Source organism: Amphiura filiformis, chromosome 16 (genome assembly GCF_039555335.1).
Source record: "Amphiura filiformis chromosome 16, Afil_fr2py, whole genome shotgun sequence".
Classification (NCBI taxonomy): Eukaryota; Metazoa; Echinodermata; class Ophiuroidea; order Amphilepidida; family Amphiuridae; genus Amphiura; species Amphiura filiformis.
Window position 1 is genome coordinate 14,462,147 of NC_092643.1, and position 16,505 is coordinate 14,478,651.

Sequence of the window (16,505 nt, forward strand, 5' to 3'; positions counted from 1 at the left end):
AAACCCGTTATACTGGAAAGAAAAAGAGCAAGGTACACCAACTTGACGTGGTACGTAGAATGGGTAAATGGGTAAATTGGTAAAGTTAGATTGTATTTTTTCCTATTTAATTTTATATTTTGTTGTCTGTCCCTGAAGAGCAGTTTATCTACTACGAAACGTCGGTTGTTTTGTCTGTTTGGCTTGTCTGCTATGTGCACAGTGATTTTCATCACTTAAAGTGTACTTTTGTTTGTACTGTTTTCCGGACACTTCTGTGTGCTCTGGAATTGGCCATTTTTGGCAAACGTTGCCCGTTTGTATGCCTGTTTTGGTTGATCATGTCTGCTTATGTGCACAGTGATTTTCATCACTTGTTCTAGTGCACTTGTACTTGTATTCCCATTGATCCCTGTTGTTTTTTGCAGGTTTAACACTTCCTTGGAATAGGTAATTATTGGCTATCGAACTTTACCTACTTCTATGCCTACATTTGCTGTTTTGTTTTGTTTTTGTCCCCCCTGCATACCGCATAGTCTGCATTTTACTTGTTTCCCCAGTCAAGTTGGTGTACCTTTCTCTTTTCTTTCCAGTTGCTCGTACAGGGCGAGTCAAAAAAAGTGCAATAGAGCAAATAATCGATATTTATGTAAGAACCAAGTTGAACTTTCCCATTATTGAATATTTCTATAAATGCCACACTCAATAGTCACCTTGTGTGAAAAAATGAAGTGACTCGCTTCTACCGTTTACTTTTTATGAGTCCTTTTGCTGCGATACCCAAATTCATTATTTGTCCACGAGGTACCATGTATTTTGAATGGGAGCACACAATGCACGATAATGCACCAGCTCTGAAACTGAATTTAACTTAAATAAGGTTGATTTTTGCGTTATTTTTTATTTCTTTTTTATGTTCAAACAAACTTTCTAACATTTCTTTAAGTCCTTCATACCGCACTCGACTCCAACTCCAGTTTTTTAAATCCCTATATGTCCAACTTACTGGATGTTTTGTAATTCACTCCACTCCAATTTGCGCGCATTTCATTTCGACATTTGAAAAACCCGCCTACAAATTTATATGGTTTTAAAGGAAAATGAAAATAACAACAAATAATGTTTCTGGTCCTTAAACAAGACCAATGGCAATAGCACTTTGGGTGCTCCATTTTATTTCAATGCCAATGAGGTTAAGAAACTGGCAGTTGTTCCAAATCTACCTTACACAGAGTGGGCTGACATTCAAATTTAGGCCGTCTCTTGGACAAACATTAAAATAGGTTATCGCTATAAAATATGTCATAACAACAAAACGGTAAATGCTAATTCCTTGTTTTTTTCACACAATATCACTATTGGATATGTTATTTATAAAATGTTTTAAAACCTAAATGGTTCAACTCGGTTCTTAAATAAAATGGATTCTTTTCTCTATTGCACTTTTTTTTACTCACCCTGTATATTCAAGGTACCCTCTTGTATCATTTATTGATCCTTGATGTGTTTTGTGTCCCCGTCCGTTGGATTCACCATTACCCACTTAAATCCGGTATAATCAAATGAACTTGGCCTAGAGCAAATAAACTTGTGTTTTTTTAGCTTTACATAGATCTGATGTTATGTAGGTGGCTTGTGGTATGCCATTAACTTATTAAGGTGGCTTTCAATACAATAACAAAATTAGTATGTTCTCCTGGTTTCATTTCATAAGCACAGAAGCAACACATTATATCCCGAAGTTCAATCAGCGCCTGAAACGTAAAAACAAAACAAAATTGAAACGTAAGAAAATAAAATAAAATGCTCCGTATTTCGTCAAATAGTCGCCCCTCAAATAAACGCCCCAAAACTTTTTTTCAACCAAGATGTTTAAAAAATGCCGATATTTCCATGCTATCTTGTGTAGTAAGCTTACCAAGTTGCCCACATGGTCAATAATAGTGTCAATAATTGGCGAAAATCTGGATTGGAAACCCGGAAGTGATCCAGAAGTCAGTGTTTCTAGTTCATAGTTCGTCATATTAGCGTGAGTTTTAAGTTTACCTAATGATTTTAATGGGAATTATTGTTCTAAAATTGACCTTGAATAAACGCCCCCCCCCCCCCTTGGGAAAATGTAACGCCCCGGGGGCGTTTATTTGACGAAATACGGTAAAATAAAATTTAGGCAAATTACACGAGGACCAAAATTAGACCGTCATTAGGCTATTACAATTCATGCTGCTATTGCACCCCTAATAAAATTTATGCATTATTTAATATTTATAGGTTGAAAGTGAAATTTATTGTACAAATTAATGCTTACCACCGCATCTTCCACATAACATTGGACAGTGCTTGTATATTGCAGGATCATCGCAGCGATCGCGTGCTGCATCGGAGTTACAAAGTCTAGATGTCTGTACACATGGATCTATGATTTAAAAAAAGTAGACATCAAAGAATTCTGACAAAATACCTTGACAATATGTGTTGTAAACTTACAAAATGTACCATTTGTCGTGGGTTAATTCTAAAATTTAGATAGGATAAGTTAACCAAAGCGAGCTACCAAAGAAACTTACTGGTAGTCTAGCAAATGATTTGTTAAGACACTTCAGCAGTGTTCAGTGGAGTTTCTCTTAAGTTTGGGACATGGGAACAGGACCGCCGGACCAGGTCTATTGCCATTTCGTCTAATTCCCGTTTTAATAGTCTATATTCAATTGGTCTATTACCAGAAAGGCTAATTGCCACTTAGTCTAATAATCGTCTAATGTTCATTTAGTCTGTCCATTTAGTCTAATATTGTTTCGTCTAATAACCAGTATGTCTACTAACCATTTAGTCTGATAACCATTTGGTCTAACAGGAGATCAGTTATGCCCGAAGCCCGGACCCACGATGATTTTGAATTTGGGTTTTGTTATAGGTGTGAATGGTTGTATAAACGCGGTTTCTACAACGTATTTCTGACTGACACATAATGGAAAGGCGTTAAAAAGTGTATAAACAGTCTATGAAAAACAAAAACAAAATTGTCCGAATTTGTCCTCGAGTTTACACGAAAAATGGGATAAATTTGATTAAATTCTTGCAAAGTGGGTATTTGAATTTTTGGGTTATACACCCACTTTATAATAATAATAATAATAATTCTGCGGCAAGGGACGGGATATGATGCATGATGTCATATTCATTTAATTCTTAAAAGGGCATTTCGTGATCCACAGCCTCATCCCCCACTTTTCTCAAAAAAAGTTGAGATTTTTATACCACTGGAAACCTCTGGCCACATAATGTTTATGTACCAAATGTTTCTTGCAGATTAATTCGTTTAGCAAAAATATCGTCAACTTTGGTATACCAGAACGAAATTATTACAGTGGCCTATGGAGCAGTGTAATACACATAATCATGCATAAATAGCAAACGCAAAATCGGAATCAACTGAAATTTTGGGAATAAGCTTTTTTGTGGATATCTACTGGGATAAAAGAAGATGCTAGGATCACGAAATCCGACTTTAAGATGATCATGATGATATAATGTATGTCAACAAGTGCATATTTAATTCATGTCAATTGTATAACATACTAGCAGGTACATTACCGGTATGTTCTTGATTCCGCACGTCATATTGAGATCATTTCTTCTGAATGACCAGCAGGTACTTAATAACAAAATACAAAAACACCGTAACAAACAAATAATTAACCACCAATTCTTCTCACCTGCACAGTTATATCCAGTCCAACCACTGCACAAACATTGACACGAGGATTCGTCTAAAGTTCCTCCATTTTCACATTCCAAGTTGCATTCTGTGTGGATCAAGTTTCACATAACGTGCAAATTATTACCATACGTTAATTCTATACAATAATTACGCTAATGACAGATTTTCGACCGGGTTGTCTACACGTACACGTTCTATGTGGTCAAAATCCTCACTCCCCAGGCCGTGATTCAGATACACCATAGACCATCGAAACAAACCTTGCATTTATTGATCTTATACTCCTATCCATTTTCATTCTCGTGTAAATGCAAACATTCTCGCACGGAAACTGACCATTAAAGGAACCTATTATACCATTCCTACAATTGTCACTTCCCTGCCGTTGGTGGATTGTGTATCGATATCACGCCCTCCGTGACCTCCTTGACATCGCTTTCGTTATTTTATAATCACGTGATACCCTTCTCTTCCTCGGCAGGAAAGTGCCATGTATACGAATGGTCTATGCCAGGTAATAACCATGCCCGTAAAAATAAATAATTAATATGAATAAAAAATAATAACAATAATAATACCGTCACAGGTTGCGCCACTCCACGGAAACTTGCAAAAGCAACGGCAGATACCAACCTGCCAGGACTCCCCTTCTATCTTTGCTAAAGTACCGTCGTTATGGCATTCAATGCTGCTGTCACAACCTAGAGAAATGAAACGGAAAAGAATATGATTATATGAATTAAAGAGTTAGCCCTGCCAGAGCAGTTCTTCTGGGGTGAGCCAAACCTGACTGGTTATCAAATTAATCGGTGACAAGGTTATCTCTGAATTTGACAGGTGCTAATTGATGTTTTAATGCTATTGCATCAATTAGCACCTGCCCAATTCAGAGATAACCTTGTCACTGATTAATTTGATAACCAGGCAGGTTTGGTTCAACGCAGAAGAATTGCTCTGGGGGGGGGGGACTTCTTCACGTGCCTTAAACTCTATGTTGTTGAAATTTCCAGGCTGTGACATGTGATACAGCAAGCGGTTCCATGCCAGTGCATTTTTCAGTTGTGTCAGTAAGGTAACCGTTTGTATATTGACATGTCATTAGAGTAGAGTATTGAAGTAATCCTGTGTGTAATTTTGGTTCATTGTGATGACAGATTTTAAAGATATGTTATAATTTGTTTTTTATCTCAGTTCATATTAAGAGAGCGAAAAGCGGAGATTGAACCCCATTCACTTGATTACCAACCGAAATCGTATAGCACTGCGCCATGAGTTCTCGCAGCTAGGCTAAACGGGTCATGATTGACTGCTAACTATCTCCCTGCGTCTTAGCAGACAATTATATTAAATTTCTTCATTTTTAAAACACATTAGGCCGCTAGTAGGTCAATAACACCATGAATAACGACGAGGGGCTTGCAGACTCGTAAATTAACCGGCAAACCAAAATATTTGGAGTTTGGTGACGTCATCAAAAGCAGGCAAAAATTTTGCCGATTCTATAAACATCTAGAAACACTGAAATAAAAAGGATAGTTTGTGTATGACGTCCTGTCAACCACTCCAAAAATGCCGTACTGCGCAGGTCAGCAACCAATCACACCGCGCCGTTGCCTTGACGTCAGACGCAAACTAGTCTTTAATTCGGTCTTCAATTATTCAGATAAATGTAAGAATCTTATTTGAGACATGAAATTTAAAGAAATGAATCGCAGTATTTTATGCGGGTAGCTTAACGTTTGCTTATCAAAGATGCAAAGATAGCGTCCCTATTATGCTTTATATCATATAATCGCCACTGTCACATTTAAGCTAACTTCAAGCGTTTCTTACCACATGCATAGCAACTTCGAGGACAACAAGTTGCTCCATCACCAAATATTGGGGGCGGGTCCCAAAAATCTGTGCTGTTATACAGGGATGGATCTATAAGAAAATGAATGTAATAACACAACACAATAAATTTGAATATGAAAAATTAATGATGCTGCAGATGCTGCTGACGATGATGACGATGGGCGACATGGGTGATGTCATTACATTCTTCCTCAGTATTATCGTCTTCATCGTCATCCTTATTATACACAACCTCATCGTTGTCCTCTTTATCGTTGTCAGCATCATAATTCAATGACCGTCATCTCATCGTTATCATCATCACCATCGGTATTCGTCGTCATCGTCATCAGCAGCATCAGCATCATCACCATCGTTATTCGTTCTCATCAACATCTTCGTCATCACCTTTATTATATCGTCATCGCAATCCTCCTCTTCCTCACCATCGTTATCTTCGTCGCCGACATCATCGTCTTCGTCATCAGCATCTTCAACATCATCATTAAATTATTCAGTCGATCAAACCAATCAATCCATCTCCATATATTCCACGTCACATAGTGCAGTTACGTCCACGGCAAATTCACCGTGACCTTTCCAGCCATAAACCCGCTTATTGAAGATTAAACCGATATATGCAGTACTAAACCATTATATAGTAATCTATTGTCCAATGCAAATTTTTATTGCCACATGATAATATTAATCCAATGAGTGAATTGTCCGCTAGCGCTACGGACGACTAATCCAATTGATAATGACGCTATTGACATGTACGAGCGGAGCTCCACTGACCGAGTTTTGGGGTATTTTTCACTGGTTTGCTGTCATTTACTCATCAAGGCGGACCACCGTTGTTATAAGGACTATGCTAATTATTTAAATATTGACATGTAGAGAATAAGCCATACTTGATTGACAGAAAGTACTAAATTTGTACCTATTACGGTTTTATGACACCAATCTTCCAAATACGACCAAACCAGGGCTTACCCGTGAAGCAAAATGTGCATTGGAATAACACGGCGAGTTTGGATAGATGGTAGGATTTCTTTTTCATAAAAATGTATGTTCCCCCGTTATTAAAGCTTGTACCGGGTTGAAAATTCTGATATTTGGAAAAGAATAAGTAAACATAAAGCAAGTACTAAAATCATAGCTTTTATACTTTTTGATATATGACGCTAACTAGGTCATCCCCTATAGCTACAACACAGCGCTACCATTAGGGTTCAATTGCCTATTGTGAGTGCCCCTGTGTTGTGTGCATATCGACGAATTTTTTTTTTTAATTGACATATTTTGTACATTAATATGTGTAGATAATAAATCAGGAAAAAATCAGGGGTGCCGGACCTCACTTTTGAGCTACAGCCGTGTTAAAAGAGGTGTACATTTCCAAAAATCTCTGTACACTTCAATCATGTCAATGCAAAATCTGCAATTTGCCCAAAATATATCACCTTTTGCGTTGTATAAAAAATTGTCGAGACAAAATTTTTAATTTTATATATGTTATGAAAAAAGAAAAAGCTCTGTAAAATCGCGCAAAAAAAAATTGGGGTACCGGACCTAGTTTTCGCGTAAATTGACCAAAATAGGTCAAAAATGCATTTTTTCTGCGACACCATGCGTAGTTAATTGCGTACGTGGATATTTTGGTGCGTGCCAACGCGCTGGTATGAAGCGAGATCTGATGCCGGATTAGCGTTCATTTACGCATATGGCCACAAAAAAGGAATTGTCTGTTTACGCAGGAAAGTTTTCACTGTAAAAAAAGTTACCTAAGATACTTAGGCTAAGAAGTGTCCATAATTAGGAACAATTATAATGATGTCGATTATTAAGGCTAAGAATATTAAAAATTCTTAGCCTAATTCTAATTTGGTGTATTTTGGTCACAAACGGGTGTAAGAAAGACTCCCATTCTGCAAAGATATTGGGCCAAAGAGTTATCAAGTTACACAAAGTGAGTTATTTTCAGCTTTATGTTCACCTGACTCGAATGACCAAAAAGAGGATTTATTAAACATGTTAAAGCGAAGCGTTTGACACCATGGGCGGAAGTGTTTGACTATATAATAGGCCTACATTTATTATAGGCATAGGCCTACTTAGCATGCTTAGTGCCGCTTACCGAGAGGAAAACGTTTTGGTCACAAAAACTATAGGCCTACGGAATTATCTCTAGGTGGATTCATATCATCAATTGTTGCAGTTCAATTAAAGCAAAGTTAAACGCTGGGTTGCCTATAGCTGTAGAAAAACCAGGCCTTGCCGTCTAGATTTCAAAGGCAAGTGGTCAATCGCTCGCTACCTTGATGCTAGGCGAGTAATCGAATCACTCGCTAGTGGTCAAATCACTCGCTAGTGGTTGATTCACTCTCTAGGTCTGAAAGAGCAATTAGTATGACACACGCACTGCTGACATCCTGTCTTTCAGAAATTTATTACGATAAATTGAATACATCGGAAGTGCTAAAACTTGAATGTAATTTAGATTCAATTTGGGTGATTGGCAGCGAGCGATATTCATTGTCTATGGTGAGTGGAAAATCGCTCGCTAGAAATTGAGTTTGGGCGAGCGGTGGCGAGCGAGAGCGATCGCTCGCCTCAAACGGCAAGGCCTGAAAACGTTTGGCCAATTATGATATCGTTTTTGTAAATATATGACACATTTTTTTAAAAACTGAATAGTTTTGATGGTGTTGTCTATATCACATGCATTATGAATTCAGTACACGTACTAGGTCTTTACCCAATAACACAAAATGCTTTAAACATTTAAATGGTGGATTATAAACTTTTAAAACATTTTAAAAATAACAATCAAAAACATTGAACACTTGCTGCAAAACATATTCTAAGTTGGAACAATGTTGCCAAAATAATATATGTCTTACAATACAATAACATTTTCACAACATGTTTTTAATTTTGTTGTAGTGTGTTTCATTTATGCAACGTTCTACAAACGTATAACCTTTAATAGGCCTATAATATACCGGAGTGCTTACCCAACATTTAGGCCAAAATGTTATTAAAACGAATTAACCAATTTAACCAACACTCGTTTAGGCCTAATGTTAAAAAAAACCACCCTGATTCTGTGTTTGTTTGGTAGGCCTATAACTTCATTACTATCGTAGGCCTACTTTGGGGAGGGGGTCCAGGTCCGTTATTACTAGAAGCACGCTGGCAAGATTTGGTTTATACATGTTGTATTTAATATAATAGAAGCGACCATTTTTTTTGTGCTCAACAAACATTGTTTTCTTTATTTTGTGGCCCTAGTTATCGCCGGTGCGTACGCACAACACGCATCGTTCTCTGCGATGTCTGCAACGCAACGCCGAGCACGACGCGGAGTACGCACGCGTTGAAAACAGGCGCAATGGTCAAGTCAAATCGGCTGACGACGGTAAAACCTTAAAGTTACAATCTAGGGGGGGAAAGTACTTGGAACGCTTGACACGCTCTATCGAATAATGACGTATATTGTGTTTGGTAACAAACATGACATCTACAACAATGATCTACCCTTAAATGTTGGAACACATTGGAAAACCACTGAAGACATTGTAATTTTTCAACATTGCACGGGAGAGGGGTGACAGTTTTCCGTTCTATACAAAGCGTTCCAAGACTTAATTCCAAGATTGTCTGTGCCGAATGCAAAATATTACATCTAAATTTCGTTGTTGTCTCATAACTCAAAAACGGAATGTCGTATGAGCTTCATATTGCACACGATTTGGGAGTAGATAATATCATTTTGAATCATAATAAAATTGTTGAAAAAGAAATTGTTTATTTAGGGAGTGGTCACTGAAAACATCCCCTATGCTAAATTACACACGTTTCGTAATTACAACAACAACAACATTATGGCTCAAAACTGTATGATACCGAGTCAAATTTCGTTTTTGTCTCATAACTAAAAAACAGAATGTTATATGATATGAGTTTCAAATTGCACACGAGTTGGGAGTACACCATATGAAATAAAAAATAAAAAATACAATTTTTGGATTTATATAGTGCCTTTTCCCAGATCTTAGAGGACTCAAAGCGCTGTAATTTCGCTGCCATAGTGAATCATCACAATCAGATCGCATCAACTAGGCCGCGACCGGTTGCAGCGCAAACCGACCCGCACTTAGATTGTACTACATACACCAATTAACTGTGCAGCTCCCCAAATTCCATTGGTTGAAGGAAGTTTTTGATAACCAAACAACTAATTACCGATTTTTTAAAGCAGGAGGAAACCGGAGATCGCGGAGAAAACCTGCAAGAGCGAGCATGGAATCGGGATAAACCAAGTGTACATACAGTCCTTGGGCACGGCTGGGACTTAAACCCGGGACCTCAGTGGTGCAAGGCGAGGGAACTGCCGATGCACCAACTCGCTCTCCCCTTGGAATCATAATACAAATGTTGAATTAGAAATTAGTTGGTTCAGGTAGTGGTCACTGAAACACCACATACCCCAACTTACGCGCATTTCATAATCTTACTATTCATAGGGAAACGTTGTATGTTTGTGGGTTTGTTTGTAGGTATGACATGTATCAGTTCAGTTCAGTTTTATTTTCATCTCAACACACATACATTTAAATAACATGATATAGAAAAAAACATTTTGTAATAAATTAGTAGCAATGCAATGCCAAATAATTTACAATTGAGATACCAATATTAATACTAGACTTAGCTGTGGTCTAAGACCACAAACACAGCCGTGTTGTGACCCCTTAATCACCTTTGACCTCAAAATATATGAAAACCCCATAGACATTGGCTAATGTCAATGCACGTGTCCACGTGGCATCACTTTGCTTTTTGTGGCAGAAGGGGCATTTTGAAGGTATATCGTTTTATACCGGAAGTGACCCTTTACTGACCTTTGACCCCAAATGTGTGCAGACCATATAGACACTGTGTTATAACAATGCATGTGTGCAAGTGGCGTCACTGTCCTACGTAATTTGTGGAAGAAGATGCATTTTAAAGGTATTTCGTTTTATGTGACCCCTTAATGACCTTTGACCCAAATTTAAAAAATACCACATATAAACTGGGTAAGAACAATTCATGTGTGAACATACCGTTACTGTCCTATGTTTTGTTTAGCTAATAAAAAATTTTGAAGGTATTTCGTTTTATACCGGAAGTGACCCCTTAATGACCTTTGACCCCAAATCTGTGTACACCACATAGACACTGGGTAATAACAATTCATGTGTGCAAGTGGCGTCACTGTCATACTTAAGTTGTGGGAGAAGATGCATTTTTAGTTGAAATCACGTGTTTGACCCCTGCGTGACCTTTGACCCCACAAGTTTCATGTGACGTGTAGGGGCACGGTCAATGATCATTGTGACCAAGTTAGGTGAAAATCGATGAAAGCATGTGAGTGCTAGAGCAAATGTAATGGTTGCAGAAAGAAAGAAGAACCTGTAAGAAAAAAGACACAGCCGTCACGGCTGTGTAATTACAAAAAAATATTTTAATAATGTGGTATGAGAGATGTGGAAGCCACAGAAACGCAAAGCGTGTAAAGTTGTGGCACCCATTTGATGGTTACAGACAAGTCTATAGCTTAAATACAATATTCGATATTTATAAGGTTACAAATTCTATGAATGCCATAGACAGACAACATAAAGTCCGAAAAATCAATGAAGCATAAAATGCGAACTAAAGCAGCGCATGTAAATCCATCACGCAGGTGAAAGCACTTTAAACATCATCATGTAAATATCCATTGATGAGGTTTTGTTTGAATGTTTTTTTAAATACTGTAGGAGACGGGGTGAGTTTAAGGGATTGGTCAAGATCATTCCAGAGGAGAGCACCATGTGTTTTGATGGTGTTGCTAGCAAAAACCGTATTAAATAATTGGATGTGAAAGTCTTTAGAATGTCTGGTATCGTGTGTATGGATGTCGTCAATAGTAGTAAAGACGTTGTCGTAGAGGTCATTTGGTAGCATTTTGTAATGACATTTATGCATAAAAATTGCTGTTTGAAATTTGAATATGTCATGGATCTTAAGGGCATTTAATTGGTGGAAAAGTGGGTCAGTGTGGGCGAGCCACAAAGAATTTGTGCACGTCCTAACAACTCGTTTTTGTAGGAGAAAAAGAGAATCCAGATTGGCGTTGTTTTTATCTGCCCAGACAATAATTGCACAGTAAGTTAAATAGGGAAGCACAAGTGTATTATATAAGGTTTGCAAAGAGGCCTCCGGTAGAAAAGGGCGGACTTTACGTATAATACCATTATATTTTGACACAATTTTAGTGATGTGTGTAGTGTGTGATTTCCAGCTGAGGTTATCATCAATAAGTAGGCCTAGAAATTTGGTAGTATGAACCAGATTTAATTCTGTATTATCTATTAGTACTTTTATATTGATTTAAAATTTATTATTGTATTTATTTTTAAAAAGCATATAATTAGTTTTTTTAATGTTTAGTGAAAGTTTATTTAATTTAAACCAATTTGATATTAAAATAAGCTCAGCATTAATGATTGATTCGAGGTGATGGTGATCTTCATGCGAAAAAAGTATGTTGGTATCATCTGCGAAAGGATAAAATGTGGGATTTTGGAACACAGGGGAAGGTCATTAATATATAATAAGAAGAGGAGGGGACCAAGAATTGACCCCTGTGGAACTCCGCAGGTGATATTCGTGAGAGGAGAAACTGCTTCATTAAATACCACACATTGTTTCCTATCACTGAGATAATTTCGAATCCATGTATTGGCCAGACCTCTGATACCATAATGATCGAGTTTGTTCAAAAGGATGTTAGGTTTAAGGTATCGAATGCCTTACTGAGGTCAAGATAAATGCCTGCTACATGATGCTTTTTATCAAGATTTTCTGCAATTTTGCAATAAAGCTCATTAATGGCCATATATGTGGATCTTTGTGGCCGGAAACCAAACTGATAAGGACTTAGAATATCATGAAGTGAAATAAAATTTAAAATACGATTATAAATAACTTTTTCAAGAAGTTTTGATATTGATGGTAGAATTGATATAGGCATATAATTAGAGAAATTGTGACAATCGTCTGCTTTAAAAATGGGTGTGACTTTAGCAACTTTTAGTTTTGAGGGTACAATACCGGTTGATAAAGATGAATTGAAGATGTGGGTGAGAGGAATACTTATTTCGAAGATGATTGATTTTAAAAGATTGGAGCTTATTCCGTCTACACCAGAGCTATAGGTGTTGTTGATTTTGGAAGAGAGCTTGATAATTTCCTCAATTGATGTTGGAGAAAGGAAGAGGCTTTTGTTGTTTGAAAAGTCATTGAAAGTTGACGGGGAATTATTATCGGGTTCCGGTATTTTTTCTGCCAATAATGGTCCAATATTTGTGAAAAATTCATTAAATTTCAATGCAATGTCTTTATTATTAGTGACTTTATGACCGTTAACGGTATCAGTAAAGAAATCAGGAAATTTGTTTTTTTTATTCCTACCTAAGAGTTTATTTAGAGTTTGCCACATTTTTTTTCATGTTATGACTGTGAAATTCAATTTCGGATGTGATGTGCAGTTTCTTTGAGGTACGAAGCAGTGAGTTTAAGTAGTTTCTATATTTATTATATTTCATTTTATTCTCCACAGTGGGCTTAGAGATATATTTTTTATAGAGTCTGTCTTTAGTTTTAATTGATTTTATTAGGCCACTTGTAATCCATGGTTTCCGAGGTGATTTTTCTTTAGATAATTTAGTTATTTTGATTGGACAATGAATATCAAACAAGGTAGTTAATTTGTTATTGAAATCATTATAAGCACTTTCTGTGTCATTGTTGTTTGTAATGAATGACCAATCCACAAGTGCAAGAGCACTTTTAAAACCTCTGATGTTATCTGGTTTCATTTGTCGTGACGTTTTAAATGATGTTTTTTTGGATGTGTTATGACGCGAAGTCCTATTAACGAGGGAAAATATTGGAAAGTGGTCAGAGAGGTCGGTAACAAAAATACCAGAATTAGTTACTTGTGATATGTTATTGGTGAAAATGTTATCAATGAGGGAAACACTGGTGACTCCATTCTTATTTGTTTTAATACGTGTAGGCCTATCTATACATGGGATGAATTGGTACGAGTAAAAAAGATGGACAAAAGTATTTACTTCAGGCCTAGAATCATATTTGAGGAGATCAATGTTGAAATCACCAGTAACAGGGTTTTTTCTCTTTTGTGACGATGTTCAGTGTATTGTCTAATTGCATAATAAAGTCATTCATAACAACTGTATCAGGTTTGTAAACTACTCCAACGATGGTGTTTCATATGAGAGTTGTTGGTAATTTCAATAAATAATGAATCACAATCAGGGCAATCAATTTTTAAATCATGTCTAATACGATAATGGAATTTAGGATGAATGAAAAGAGACGCCCCTCCGCCAGTTCTTCCTCCTGGCCTGCTACAATTTTCGTTTGAATAATCATTGAGATATCTGAGAACAATATTATTGGATAAACAAACGTTTTAACATTTCAATATCGTGGTTTAAAGTGTCTGATAAAAACACTGAATTGGGAAGGTTTTTGCGTTCACATATATCTACGTGTAGCCAGCGGCATATGTACATCAGATAAAACATCTTTTCGATCTGCCCCTTTATTTTACATGCAATAGGATCGAGATATTTAGCGAATCACATCAGGTTTTTACAAGTATTCAATCTATAGTGAAACTACGAAGCAAATATGACACTTTTTCACTTACTTGTATCGCATATGGTTCCAGTGTATCCAGCTGCACATGTACAGGTATAGGAATCTACTCCATCTGTACAATTACCTTCATTTTGACATGGGTTAGGGGTGCAATCGTCGATGTCTGAAAAAAATATTATGATTGGAGAAGCAAAATGTTTCAACATTTCAATATTGTGGTTTAAAATGTCTGATAACACTGAATTGGCAAGGGTTTTGCGTTCACATATATCTACGTGCAGCCAGCAGATGTACACAAGGTAAGCATATGTACACAAGGTAAAACATCTATTCGATCTGCCCCTACATATTGACATGGAATAGGATCGCAATATTTAGCCAATCCCATCATGGCTTTACAAGTATTCAATCTACCGTTTCAGATAGTGAAAATCCGAAGCAAATAAACTTTTTTCACTTACTTGTATCGCATATGGTTCCAGTGTATCCAGCTGCACATGTACAGGTATAGGAATCTACTCCATCTGTACAATTACCTTCATTTTGACATGGGTTAGGGGTGCAATCATCGATGTCTGAAAAAAATATTATGTGACAAAAATGTTTGAACATTTCGAAATTGTGGTTTAAAGTGTCCGATAAAAACACTGAATTGGCAAAGTTTTTGCGTCCACATGTGTCTGCGTATAGCCAGCGGCATACGTACATCAGATAAAACATCTTTTCGATCTGCCCCTTTATTTTACATGCAATAGGATCGAGATATTTAGCAAATCACATCAGGTTTTTACAAGTATTCAATCTACCGTTACAGATAGTGAAAATCCGAAGCAAATATGATACTTTTTCACTTACTTGTATCGCATATGGTTCCAGTGTATCCAGCTGCACATGTACAGGTATAGGAATCTACTCCATCTGTACAATTACCTTCATTTTGACATGGGTTAGGGGTGCAATCGTCGATGTCTGAAAAAAATATTATGATTGGAGAAGCAAAATGTTTCAACATTTCAATATTGTGGTTTAAAATGTCTGATAAGACACTGAATTGGCAAGGGTTTTGCGTTCACATATATCTACGTGTAGCCAGCAGATGTACACAAAGTAAGCATATGAACACAAGGTAAAACATCTATTCGATCTGCCCCTACATATTGACATGGAATAGGATCGCAATATTTAGCCAATCCCATCATGGCTTTACAAGTATTCAATCTACCGTTACAGATAGTGAAAATCCGAAGCAAATATACTTTTTTCACTTACTTGTATCGCATATGGTTCCAGTGTATCCAGCAGCACATGTACAGGTATAGGAATCTACTCCATCTGTACAATTACCTTCATTTTGACATGGGTTAGGGGTGCAATCATCGATGTCTGAAAAAATATTATGTGACAAAAATGTTTGAACATTTCGAAATTGTGGTTTAAAGTGTCCGATAAAAACACTGAATTGGCAAAGTGTCTGCGTTCACATGTGTCTGCGTATAGCCAGCAGCATAATATGTACATCAGATAAAACATCTTTTCGATCTGCCCCTTTATTTTACATGCAATAGGATCGAGATATTTAGCAAATCACATCAGGTTTTTACAAGTATTCAATCTACCGTTACAGATAGTGAAAATTCGAAGCAAATATGATACTTTTTTCACTTACTTGTATCGCATATGGCTCCAGTGTATCCAGCAGCACATGTACAGGTATAGGAATCTACTCCATCTGTACAATTACCTTCATTTTGACATGGGTTAGGGGTGCAATCGTCGATGTCTGAAAAAAGTATTATGATTGGAGAAGCAAAATGTTTCAACATTTCAATATTGTGGTTTAAAATGTCTGATAAGACACTGAATTGGCAAGGGTTTTGCGTTCACATGTGCCTGCGTGTAACCAGCAGCATATGTACATAAGGTAAGCATATGTACACAAGATAAAACATCTTTTCGATCTGCCCCTACATATTTACATGTAATAGGATCGCAATATAGCCAATCCCATCATGGCTTTACAAGTATTCAATCTACCGTTTCAGATAGTGAAAATCCGAAGCAAATATGATACTTTTCACTTACTTGTATCGCATATGGTTCCAGTGTATCCAGCAGCACATGTACAGGTATAGGAATCTACTCCATCTGTACAATTACCTTCATTTTGACATGGGTTAGGGGTGCAATCGTCGATGTCTGAAAAAAATATTATGATTGGAGAAGCAAAATGTTTCAACATTTC

General features: G+C 36.8%; 1 protein-coding gene across 2 annotated transcripts in view; it reads right to left on the reverse strand.

The window, feature by feature from the left end:
- Positions 1-478: 478 nt before the first annotated feature.
- Positions 479-16,505, reverse strand: part of LOC140135617 (uncharacterized) — a 43,273-nt gene continuing 27,246 nt past the window's right edge. For both annotated transcript variants that reach the window (XM_072157186.1, XM_072157187.1), the window contains exons 11-21: positions 16,346-16,459; positions 15,930-16,043; positions 15,533-15,646; positions 15,119-15,232; positions 14,725-14,838; positions 14,313-14,426; positions 5,534-5,626; positions 4,279-4,401; positions 3,696-3,785; positions 2,288-2,395; positions 479-1,733 (exon numbers count right to left, since the gene is read on the reverse strand). In XM_072157186.1, coding sequence (XP_072013287.1) covers positions 1,723-1,733; positions 2,288-2,395; positions 3,696-3,785; positions 4,279-4,401; positions 5,534-5,626; positions 14,313-14,426; positions 14,725-14,838; positions 15,119-15,232; positions 15,533-15,646; positions 15,930-16,043; positions 16,346-16,459 — 1,109 coding nt within the window. In that variant the 3' untranslated portion in view covers positions 479-1,722. The remainder of the gene's footprint in view (positions 1,734-2,287; positions 2,396-3,695; positions 3,786-4,278; positions 4,402-5,533; positions 5,627-14,312; positions 14,427-14,724; positions 14,839-15,118; positions 15,233-15,532; positions 15,647-15,929; positions 16,044-16,345; positions 16,460-16,505) is intronic.